Here is a 12,989-nt window from a genome sequence, read left to right on the forward strand (position 1 = left end):
CATACAGGACAGTGTTGAACGATATTTTCCACCTTTTGGTCCAGGCCTGAGAACCAGACCTTGCTTTGGAGCCGGTTCTTGGACTTGACGACCACTTGGTAGGCTCCATACGTCAGGAGTGCAGCTTTCTGTGCAAGGTCTTCAGGCAGCACAAGTTGCGTACCTTTTAGGAGACAGCCATTGTTGGTCACAGACAGCTCTGGACGAACTTGATATAGGGACTTCATGATCAACTGAGCCGTCTCCATTCAGAGTGGTGTTGAATTTTGTAGTGTCCTCCAATCCCCCGAGTGGACAGCCTGGATGGAGATCTGTAAATAGTTGTCACGTTTTGTGGTCTCTATGACATCTTCCAGGAAGATCAGAAGGGTCCTGGATCTCTCCATGATCGCCCTCAGATAATCTTCCATGGCTGCAGCCAGCCTCTGCGGCATCAGGGAGCGTGACCGGCCGGGCATGCTAGGAGAGGAAGTTAGGTGGATTTCGGGTGTCGGGGCGGTACTCGACAGAGAATTGGAATTCTTGCAGTTGCAGGACCTATTTATTTATCCTTGGAGGGGGTCGTGATGAAGAGCCTTGAAACAGCCGGATTAGGGGCTTGTGGTCAGTGATGACAGCAAAGGGGTGCCCAAGTTGAGTTTTGTTGTTGTCATTTCTCGGTGAAGGAGGAATGTAGTGTTGCCAGGTCATGGGTGAGTCCAAGTCTCCCCGTCGCTCGGGGGGAGAGTAGCTATGACACCCATGTGAATGATTAAAGTGGGCTGAGCAGGCGTATGCCAGTTCAGCGGGGAAAAAGTTCATTAAAAGCCCCGGGCTTCGGGCGTGGCTCTGTTATCTGACCACCACCACACTAAGGTCTCCGTGTGAGCATTAGGGGCGTACAACCAGGCCCAACGACAACCCCACACTGCCTTCCAAAATACGATTAGCTCCTAGTGCGCCTTGAATCCAAGTTGCTCGCTGCATCCCAAATCCTTCAATATAAAACCGTAGTATATTAACCGTAATATAATGCGAAGTAAAACCATTGTGGGCTTGCAGATTCAGCAAAACAGAGGCACCATTTACAGCCTCATTAACCCAGCCATGCCAGCATTCTAAATTACTGTTAGCCCACTAGCTGTCCTTTGTAACTATCCATGTGACGACGTACGTCTGATCTAAAGCGCTCTGGCACATTTGATCAATGTTCGTGCTATATAAAAATGCATGAATAAATAAACAAACAAATATATAAATCGTTTTCATGGGGTGTCAAAGCATAGCACGGACTAATTATGTGAAACAGAAACCACTGTCCGGGACACTACACTACTGTCTTTTAAAGAGGCCAGACGAATTGGAGCTGTTTACAACCAATTAGGTAGGACAATCCTACTTCCTAACCCGTGGGAAGTATGGTGGCCTTGGATTGGTCGTGAGGCTTTGTATGCGCTTGCCCATTGGCCGGCGGCATGTTCCGGACAGCGCACGTGCCACCGGCCCAGAGTGAGCCAATGGCTTCTGTCCGTATGTGTCTGCCTGACCTTACCGGTCACACTCAGGCTATCGGTATCTAGGGACCCCCGCGACGGTAGGACCCCGGCAGCGCAGCCTTTTCTAGCGACCACCCACCGCCCCATGGCCGGTCATTCTGGTTAGACCCCGCCCCGCCGCAGCGCGCCATCCGGCGCCGGGAGCCACCCGGGTATGTGACGTCATCAGCAGGCGTCACCCGCTGCGTCCCAGTCACACAGCTCCGTTCTCCGGAGCACTGAGGCTCACCGCCGGCCCGGGCACCCTTCAGCACCGCCGCACCGGGGCCCGGCCCCCGCCTGGACGTCATCAGCCGCTGCAGCCTTGCGCGGGCCGCTGCCGGGAGGTGAGTGTGACCCCTGCGGGCCACAGGGCTCGGCTGTCACCGCTGGACCCGGGGCGGCTGGAGTCCGGTGCTGTCCAGACCCGCAGGTCCCGGAGGGGTGGTGCTGAAAGGGAGGGCTGGCTGGAGATGGAGCCAGGGGTACTCCCAGGGGGCTCCTTACTTGTAGGGTGTCCACCGACACCCCACGTCGTCACGCACACTGTCCAGCCCTGGGCTGCCTCTTCAAACCCCAGTGCTTTATGGGCATTGTAGTCTGGGTATGCTTCTGTTGACCTGATCAGTGCGAATTGCAGGTGAGCTGCCAGTCCCGTGTTTTGGTGGCACATGCAAGCTCTGCCTGCTTTTTAGCCCAGACCCCTTTGCAGGTATGGGGCTGAAAGTCCCAGCACCTCATTGTTAAAGGAAGATTTGAAGGTCCCTGGCAGGCTGCTGAAGAAAGAAGTCCAGCTCTGACTGAAAGTCTTGCTGCTTGGTGACCCCATAGCATGCATGAAAAATGCAGCCAGTCCTGGCACTTTTCATGCTGGTATTTTCAGCCCCAATTAATGCAAAACTACAAGTTTTTAGAATGCAGCGTGCTTCTGGATAAACAGTTACTCGTAGCTCAGAGTGGTGACTGTGACGGGGCCACTCTGCACCTACAGGCAAGGAAGTGTTAGCTGTCAGGGCTTTAAGTGGAATGAAAAAAGTGGAAGGTCTCTAAAAGGTGCGTGGTCTATGTAATTAAGGGCATGGTTTTAACGTGTAAACAATATCTATAATTCCCATTGCGTACCACTCCACAGGTATTTTGGTGCCTTTCTAAGATTTGTTATTGCATCCAGATATATAACACAAGCAACATACATCTCTCCCCCGGATATGGAGCACTATGTATAACATCCTTTCTGTTTTTAACAGCTTACAGTCTCCTATTGCTTGCTAACTCCAAAAGTCATCTCCCACTATACTCCTAAAACTTGCACAGAAAATTGACTGTGGTTTTCTCCAGCTTGATTTCTCTCCTTTCTTCAGAATGACCCTCTTTTTACCTTTCATTCTCTTTATAACTTCGATTTCTGAGAATAGCCTCTCCTCTGTCTCATGCCTGCCTGCCTACATTCTTCTTATGGAAAATTCTGCTGTTTTAATAACTCATTTCATAGATCACAACCACTCCTCTTGCCCAATGCCTTTAATCTAACATTGCCTAATCTTCACCAGCCTTTCTGTCTCACCAACCATTCACCTGAAACCACATAGACCCCACTAATGTCTACACCTACCTGGTATTAATATATCACAAAGTAACTGGAGTAAATGCCTGCAATTTTTCTTTAGGGCATATGATTAACCACACTAACCAGCAATAACGACTAGATTACCCACTAACCTTGTGTTTGATTGTAGTGTGTGCTTCACGCCATAAAGCACTTCAATTGCCTTGTCAGGGGTATTAAGTGCTGTATAAATACAATTACAATACATCTAATACCAGCCAGAACCTTTGCCTTTGCCAATGGTTGCTAGTTGATTAAGATAGATAAATATTTTGGTGTAAATAGTATTGAAAATGTTTCAATTCTAAAATTTAGACTGTGAATTCAACATTACTGAGGGCTGTTGAAGGGGTAGTGCTTTTCATAGCGTCTCAGTCACTCCAGTTATGTTATCTCTATGTTGGCAATCTTGGCTTGTTATAAACCTCTAGAGGCGTCCTTCTTCAAAGTATCCACTATACAAGACTGATATGGTACATTAAAAAAATATACAAAGCACAACGTTCTGGCAACAGTTTACGTGTTCTTGCATTCCATAACTGTGTCAAACATGTGAAATATAATCGGGAACCAAGTCTATGACCTGTATTACCATAACGTTATTTACATTAATCGCGGAGATATGTTTCTGTGTTTTTGCCAATAAGATAAGGGACCTCAATCAAGGGTCTAATACTGACCCGTTTCAGTGTCCGTTTTTAATTGCTACCAGGTCTGAGACCCGAATGGACCCAGCCTACTTACAGCCATGGCTAGGGTCCACTGCTGCCAAGTCACTCTGTCAGGCGTGGCACCTTAAACCATTTCTTGATTTTTATTAAACAGCAACTGGCATTCTTGGATTTTAAGGCTATAGTGGTAATGGTACAAGGGAAACCACAGGGCAGAGTGCATTTAGCTAGGAACGTTTCACATACAGCTTGTTACCACTGTGATGGTTCTATACCATGCTTTGTTGCCAAGTTGCGGGATGACCTGTTTGACGAAGCTCTGACACTACAGCCTATAATGCTTTGCATGCTGTAACAATCGAAACTACTCTTAGCACGTTAACGGCAACACTACACATCACAAATAGCCCTTGGGTATAGTGCCAGGATTTTACAAAGATGTCACGGGCCTAGAGGCTACGTAGGAACAGGGGACAGATGTCAATGGGCTGGTTCCTCTCTTGGTCCATTGTTGCATTCAAATATTTGCCTTGGAAAAGTATTGTCAAAAATTGATTTCATCAATTTTGAAATCTATTGAATGTGCCTTGTTCCCAATACGAATGTAGTCTTTTCTGGGTAGTTGATCCTTGGTTGGAGGTAAAACATCCTTTCTGGCAGTCTCTAGGTCCAGATGCTTTGCTGCCAAGTGGCACAGTGTCATGTCTGACTCCCAATACTGGTCCTGGTTTTTTAATTAACCGAGGGTTGCAGTTTAAGGCGTCCAATCCTACTTTTAACTCTGGAAGTTAGAGCTAATTGGCAGCTATGATGCCACCCTTTGCAGTGTCCTGGGAATTAAAAGTTTTTTTTTTTTTAACAGGACAGTGGTCCCTAGACAAGGGAAGGTTATTGAATGAATAAATATAGGCTAAATAGACACTATACTCTTTGTCCAGCCGGACAGATTTATTTTTCTGGTAAGCAATTTGCAAAAACCTTTAAAAAGTGATAGCAGCAGGACACCAGCCGATGTCAAACTGACACACTAAAGAAAAAGACAAACAAGGCAACTTAACAGTCTGTGTAGTCAATTCACAATCAGACGATAGTAATTGCACACTATTGCTGGCATCAAATAATACATTTCATATACATATAGTGTGACACGGTCGACGACGTTTCGAACCTCTGAATTAATAAAGGTTCATCCTCAGGACATTAAATATATGCCTTCTTCTTTTATAAAGTTGAAAAAAGTCACAATTAACTTTCTCGACCCCTACTTAAGACAACAATTGCCAAAACATATATTATCATAACAAAACAAGAGAATATGAGGGAGAAAAAGAACAATTTACATAGATTGGCACATTTCTTTAAGAAAAAACTGTACACACACATAAAATATATAACCTCTTAAGTGTTGCACCAGTTTACCCAGTTAGAAACAGAACCAAACATGTGTAGTGGAGGATTCATAGGCATTGGAGAAGAAGCCTTAGCGTCATGAGTTATGGCCCATAAATAACGACTGGCGAGTGAAGTGCACGTGACGAGAGCAGGATCGCAAAGGGTGTTTAGAGATGGGTTGAGAAAGTTAATTGTGATTTTTTTCAACTTTATAAAAGTAGAAGGCATATATTTAATGTCCTGAGGATGAACCTTTATTAATTCAGAGGTTCGAAACGTCGTCGACCGTGTCACACTATATGTATATGAAATGTATTATTTGATGCCAGCAATAGTGTGCAATTACTATCGTCTGATTGTGAATTGACTACCCAGACTGTTAAGTTGCCTTGTTTGTCTTTTTCTTTAGTGTGTCAGTTTGACATCGGCTGGTGTCCTGCTGCTATCACTTTTTAAAGATTTTTGCGAATTGCTTACCAGAAAAATAAATCTGTCCGGCGGACAAAGAGTATAGTGTCTATCTAGCCTATATTTATTCATTCAATAACCTTCCCTTGTCTAGGGACCACTGTCCTGTTTAAAGATATAATTACCCTAAGGTCCCTAGCATATTGCTTCCTTGGGTTCCCTTGTGTACTAAAAATGAATTAAAACGGGCATGCATTTTTCCCCTCTGGCTGAATGGATACATGGTTTCTGAACGACCACCGTCTCTGCACGCAACACTCCTTGTTTATTTAAAGTGGCTGTTTTGTAGGGTAGGGTTTGCTTCCAGGGTGCTGTTACAACATGCAGTAATTTGCAGGTTCTGTCTTCGAACATGTTCTTTACCTGCTCTCACCCAGGTCAGCTTTGGGACCACTTGCAGTGAACAGCAACAGAAATATTCCAGAGTATTAGCTCGCCTCCACCGCCTTTTGTTTTACTGCACCCGAGGTTTAGAGCACTAGACATATGTGGTTGAAAAATAACCATCCTTGTGATGTAAAACTTAATACAATCAACCCTACCTTTCCTTGTTTTCTCGCTGACATTCTCATACTGAGCATTAGGTTTGCCAAATTCCTATTTCATAGAAAGCCATAAACATATCTGGGCTTCACATTATTACATTTTTTTTCTAGACACCAAAAGCAGATTTGGCGACTGCTTTAGACTAATGGAGAGAGAAACTCCAAGTGCCACTAATGCATTTTCTTTTTTGCTTTCTTTTAGCATTTGGTCACCAAGCTCAATCTGCAACGCGTTCAATGAAGGAACCGGACATTAAGCTTTCCAGTGAGGTCCTGCAGCAGAGTTGCATTGAACTCCACCGCCTTTGGTCTCTAGGGTTTTGTGAGCAACACCAGTGGCAACATCGATTGGCTAGCCTTCAGTTGTTAAAGTTGCAAGATCAATGGTTTCTTCTCACAAAGCTGATGCGTCCCTTCAATGTCAGGAAGCCAGTTGTGGTTGAAGTTTGTTCCAAGCACCCTCTGACTATGTGAGAAGCAGAACTGTACTTGCCTGTGAACTCCTGAGGTGAGCGGTCCCTTCTCACCAGTGTCTTGAGTTCTGAGGACTTGCCACATAGCGGATGCGCCCTGTGGATTTGGTGACTGCTCCAACATGGCGAGTGGAGGTGGCAGCGGCTGTAAGCTGAGCTCAAACAGTTGGAGCAAGCCACAAGAGAAACTACCAGTGCATGTAAGTATCACTGAGAGGTGAAAGGATTGATCTCTCTCTTTGCCTCACCGGGCAGCATTGTCTAGAAGCCAGGATGAATTTCTAAAAACAAAATGAAGCTTGTGCCATGTATGTTTATGTATAATCATTTCTCTAGATTATTCTTCATAAATGTACTTTGTGTCTACCGGAGTGGACACATTATATTATATTGTTTTATTCTGTTTTTTGGGTCTCTTTGGAGTTATAAAATTATTATCTGAAAGTGCTTTGACCTAGACTGCGTGGTGCTATTAATCTTACTGACAAACCAATCATTCAGCACTGATGGCAGTGGATGTAGAATTATAAATTTGTTAGGTGCTTCACTGTGTCTGCAAATATAATGAAAGAATACTTGCTTGCACCAAAATACTTTCAAGGTTCAATTTATATCTCTTTTGGACTTCAAACATGAAGCAAATATCTTTGTGAGGTGTCTTAGATAAGAAAAAATTACTTGTCTTCCGTGTAACATAATTTTGAAGGAGTCTTTTGAGAGCTCTGGTGCCACTATGATAAAAAGGACACTGAATTGTTCTAGTCCAGTGGAAGAGCTTGCCATGGACATGGTGCGCCCCAACAAAGCACTAACAACTGATTATTTTCGAACTGCTTTATTCTAGATTCAAATTCATGATATGAGAAGATAATATTCGGCTGCTTTTCTGAAGAAAAATGTGATACATTATTTCTGCAGTCAGTTTTAAGGTGTCCATTTACCTCTAGTTCCCAGCCAGCTTTACAAATCTAGTTATAAAATGTGGTGATACGAGAGACCAGGGAAGTTGCAAAAGGCTGTGGCCACTCACTGTGAAATTGGCCTATCTGCCATGCGATGAATTTTCAAAGTGCTGTGTTGGTGAAGTAAAATGCAATATTATTTGCACTATAGAAACTAGTACTGTAGCTTATAAATGGGGCCAATGGAATTATGCGATTCTGTGGCGTGACTATTTTGGCATCATTATATGTATTTCCCACATAATCCATCATCTGGTGCATAATCTGCAGATTTTAATAAAAAATGGTTCTGCCTCAAATGGGTCAGAAGTTAGTGAAAACGTGGCAACATGTTTGCACGTAGTTGAAGGCCCTTTGCAAAGTTTAACTGGTCATCTTTCATTTGTTTATTTTGGATTTGGTTGTTAAACTGGTAATAATGAGGTGATATATTTGCTCATACAGTATTAACACGTGTAAAATGGCAAAATAATTAATGCTATAAAAAAAGACCGCAACATTTGCCTTTTATGGTATCATTTAGTTAACCCTGCCAGATAATTCCAGTGCCCCTGCTTATAAATATGTGCAAAACTGAAAAATCTATACATGTGTTTGCCACAACCGAAATGCTCAAAAACATTTAAAGGAAAATGTTTTAGCATCTTCAGTTTGTGATGTCCGTATTTAATTGGTCTTCTCTTGCTACTACTGTGCTATGGATTCTGAAGGATGAGGTGATGGAGAAGACTCAGTTGGGACATGGTAGTCATTCCATTTGTCCCGTGGATTTTGAGGTTCCGGGATATTGCTTTCGTCCTCTGAGTAGGAGTGATACTCCCTTGGAGGTGCTGCAGTATTTGAGGTAGGTGTTATTCTGGGTGTTTACAGCGGAGGGATATTCCTTGGTGTGGAAGGTGAAGCAGTGTTCATAATGCCACATAGGAGGGGCATAGTATGATTGATAGTAGTTTGCCTCCTGGTATTTCAAGTGGAGCTCTGAAGAACAGTGTGCATCCTCAAAAGACCCGTCATCATCTGACTCTTCTAAGTCCAATAAGTTACTGGGTAGCAAAGATGAGTCCTTGCTTGGAGAGGTCACTTCAAGCTTAAAAGCAGTCTAAGTTAATTTTGTAATTTTAATCTTTTTAAACTGGGGTTTCGACGGTGTAGTAGTTGACTATGTTGTCGTCGACGGTGCTATTATCAACGGTGTTGTCAACTGTGCCATAGTTGGTGGTGGTGCAGTCAACGGCGCTATTTTCGATGACAACGACGTCTTCAGCAGCAGTGACTTAGTGAAGGAGGTCACCTTGGTCGACGAAATGAGAGCAATAATAGCTCAACAACAATGGCTTTGTGGACGAGAAGGTGGCGACTGTCACCGTTGTCATCAATTCCAGCATCAACATTGTTCTGAGAGGTTTTTTTTTTTAATGTCAACCGTTCTGAGGAGGGAGGATGTTTTCGCTCCCCTTTCTTCACAGATGGAGTAGAGGGTTGGGAGGAGGCCACCCCTGTGGAGATTATTATGATGTACATTCAAGGCCTTTCTACTCCCCTCAGAAGCCCCATGGCCCGAAGACCTTACCCTTTTGTAGGGTCTGACAGGTTAATCGCTGTACTCTTCAGAAAAGCTGGATTTTTGGGATTTACACTTCTGTAGCCACAGAACTAGCCTACCCCTGTCTCACAAGGTGTTAGAAGAAAAAGTGCAACAGATCTTGCACTCCTTTACCTGAGGCAATAGAGACAGTCTCTGTATGGAACATCCACATGTAGCCTTTTCTTCCCACAGAACTTGCAGGATCTGAAGAGTCCTTTCTTAGACATTGTAGATGTAGAAATGTTGGGATATAGAGGAAAAATTTACACGAGGTGCAGTAGAAAATCTGAGAGAGACTATCTTTGTTGGGAATGTTCTAGAGGGTGCAGTCGCCTGATTGCTTATAATTCAAGTTTGGTCCTTTAAAAAAAAAAAAGGCATAAGCTATTAAACTGACTGCATAGCAGTTATAGCCTATGCTACTATTACATTAGTGCTTTACTATGGTACTGTGGGACTCCCACTTCGACTGGGAATGATTCGAGCATATGAATCTATGAAAGATCCAATGCTGGAGAACCACCTCTAAACTGGAGCCAACGTCTGAGATGGTGTATCCACATCTGTGTATATATAATGTGTATAAATGTCGGATCCAAACAACCCCACTTTGTTCTAGGTCCACGTTCTTCATGACCAAGGAAGGAAGTCCTCCAGAGACTATTTGATGGACTGAGGTGTGACTAAGGCAGGAGTGAGGTGGCATCACATAAAGTCTGCACATTCTGGTCAAGTAGCTGAGGGTCTGCCTACTGTCTAGGTGCCAGAGGATCCAGACTGCATGAGAGTGCAGTAAATAGAGCCCAGTGCTGTAGACGATATCCCATATTTCTGCCGTTCTTTGTGAAAACTACGAGAAGTCTACATGCTTCGGCACATTGGCCCAGTTGTTGCTATAACTGCTTTGGGTGTTCACATCAGCTCATGTAGGGTTACAACTATCTTGGTGCTCACATGACCCCAGTCAGGGCTGCATCTGGCTCAGTCAGTGAGGTCGTTAAGACAGTCACAGCTGCTGAACAGCAAACTGTATGGTGGTGCCAGGACCGCCGATTGAAACTGGTCTAATTTGGGCTACCGTGTATGGCTAGACGTGAGCCGTGCCTGGCTCTGAGTAGCTTTATCTGATCGATTGCCTCTGCCAGTAGTGGGATCAGGATGCTGCACGTGCACTAGTTGAGCACAAAGGAGTAAGCTACTGAATTCCTACTTACTTCACCAGCAAGGATAATAAATCTAGCAAATGGGTGAATTTATTTGGATATTTGACTTGTGGGGCACTAAAATCTGCGCCTAAGCCATATTCATGCTTTTACCATAAATGACTATGGGATAGTATCATCTAGGGTTAAGCAGGTGGGAGGTAGAGCAGAGGGATATAAGGCGTGCAGCTCCACAAGAGTTGTGACCAGGATCACTATCCTGTATACTGGATTGAATTGTGTAGTATAGATTACCACTGAGATCTTAATAAGAAGTACTTTCGCTGCTAAATAGACAAACAATGGGCTGGGCATTGAAATTGCTGTGCCTTTTGGTTGAGAGAGTTCCTTCCTCACTACCCCTATGAGAAGCTTGTGTCATTCCATCCTCGATACACTTAGTCATGTGTGGAAAGGTTTGAACTTGGCCCAGTTTGAAGAGTTATGGTAGGACAAGCCTCAGGACACCAGTGGTAGACACCCTCAACTACCACGGTTGGGCCAGTAGCCCATGTCTTCCTTGGTACCGCCTGAACAAGGTCTGACACCTCCAAATCTTTTATTATGTTTTTCTATAAGCACCAAGATGAAACAAACAACTTGCAAGTAAACATAAGTAATCGTCATAATTAGTCCTTAGTAGACCAAAAGGAGCAGCCCTCATAATAGCATAGGATTTTTTTTCTCCATAAATGTTTTAAAAATGTGAATTGCAGGTACTGCTGTCGGAAGACTTGCAATGCTCGGGGATAACCGTGAATGACTGCAATACCTCAGTCTAGATTTGAGAAACTTATGAAACTTTCCCTGTTTCTGTGAAGCCTTGAATGTATTCTGTGGTCTGGTACATTCTGTAATGGTTACAAGCAATACATGTCATTTTATACAGATTGAGTAAGGTGATGGTGCACCCAGTACAGATGTAAGTGATCAAAAATGGGCAAGTAAAAAAAAAAGTAAAACCATGGAAACTGTGGCTAGAACAAGAAATGACATAAGATTCACCCATTGGACGCAACTACATAAAAATAAAATTAACAGCTCTGTAGAGCATTTACAACTGTTTCCCTATAATAAGTTAAATCAGCCAGTGCAAAAAGCCAGCCTCTAGGCTTTGACATAATATAGCATTAGACCATAAAATACTACTTACTTGAAGCCATCCAGTTTTAAAATTGATAGGCTAATTTTTGGATCCATACTGGTTATTCTTTTAGCTAAACAGATTGCGTTAAGCTTTTATTTTTATGCATTATAAACAATCTGCATCAACCCTTTTTCAAATAATCAAGGGCCAGGTGTATCAGATGGTGTTAGCCATTCTGTTTCTATGGGAATATACTTAAGTATATATGGCCCCAAGTTTCTTGGCTAATTCCTCAATAGCATTTTAGACCAATGTGCTTCAACATGTGCTGTGTACTGCCCAAACTAATCTAGAGAACTGATCATTGATAACAGATCTAACAAGTATTCACACAACACCATTCAATGGAAATGGAAGCTCTCGGAGACCCATGAACAGCCAGTACAAGGGTGTTGCAAGGCTCCATTAACAGAGCTCAGGCTTCTGTAATCGGCTTATTGAATTGGTATATGTGGGGCACAAAGCAATGTTTTTCACCACTAGATTATGATCTCAGGCTGAGCTCCTGGTATAAAACACCCCTTTTATTGATAGCTGGCCATCTATAGTATAGTATGCTGGTCTGCCAGTGTTCTATATAATGAAGCTTCCTTCTGTTAATGCTTCAAAGGGGCAGTGTGGACTCTAGTTTAGCCCAGCACTGCAGGTGCTAGCTAACGTCATACATACCATGACATCTTCTTGACATCTCACCATGAAATTCAGATAAGAATGATTGTAACCAAGTCCATGTCAGCAGATTTCTGACCATCTATCCATCCAGCTGTTGCCTGTTCTGGTCTATACACATGAGCAAAAATCTCAAAATACACAACCCTGGGCGGTAAGCAGTATCATTGGATTGTGATCATAAGGCATACCATGTAGAAAACCGCAGAGCTGATCAAAGCTTCCACCATACCGAAAACTATAAACTGTACCTCTCTTACTTTCTTCTTCATCCATCACACTACTAAGCACTGCGTCCCATAACACGAGGACCCTATGTCGGTGGTTATGACGCACAACATGGAAACCCTTTTCACATATGCCCAAAAGAAAGACAACGTCCTTCCAACCATAGACATTTCATGGTGTAGCTTGCTACCCATGTAAGCAAGTGCTTCAGTGCCTACCCTAGGGATTCTAAGCAATATCTAAATGTTACAGTGCAAAACAGGCTCAACCGATTTGCCTTTTTTCCCCCACTCCCATAAGCACTAGTGCCTTTCAAAGCATGTACTTGTTTATAAATGTGTAAAGGCATATCTTTATGCCCACTACCTGGAACCTCAGTCTGGGGGAAAAATTAAATGTAGCATTCACATTTCTCAGCTTCTCTCTTGAAAGCAAAGTGTAAACATAGACATAGTTGAATCATGACTTTGTGGGTCACTGCATCATCACTTCTCCTGTAGGGCATTTAATAGTCTTGTCTCTTATAT

General features: G+C 43.4%; 1 protein-coding gene across 1 annotated transcript in view; it reads left to right on the forward strand.

The window, feature by feature from the left end:
• The first annotated feature begins 1,689 nt into the window (after window positions 1-1,689).
• Window positions 1,690-12,989, forward strand: part of SIN3B (SIN3 transcription regulator family member B) — a 146,083-nt gene continuing 134,783 nt past the window's right edge. Inside the window, exons 1-2 of the mRNA XM_086946936.1 lie at window positions 1,690-1,861; window positions 6,399-6,869. Coding sequence (XP_086803062.1) covers window positions 6,792-6,869 — 78 coding nt within the window. The 5' untranslated portion in view covers window positions 1,690-1,861; window positions 6,399-6,791. The remainder of the gene's footprint in view (window positions 1,862-6,398; window positions 6,870-12,989) is intronic.

Source organism: Lissotriton vulgaris, chromosome 12 (assembly GCF_964263255.1).
Source record: "Lissotriton vulgaris chromosome 12, aLisVul1.2, whole genome shotgun sequence".
NCBI classification, from domain to species: Eukaryota; Metazoa; Chordata; class Amphibia; order Caudata; family Salamandridae; genus Lissotriton; species Lissotriton vulgaris.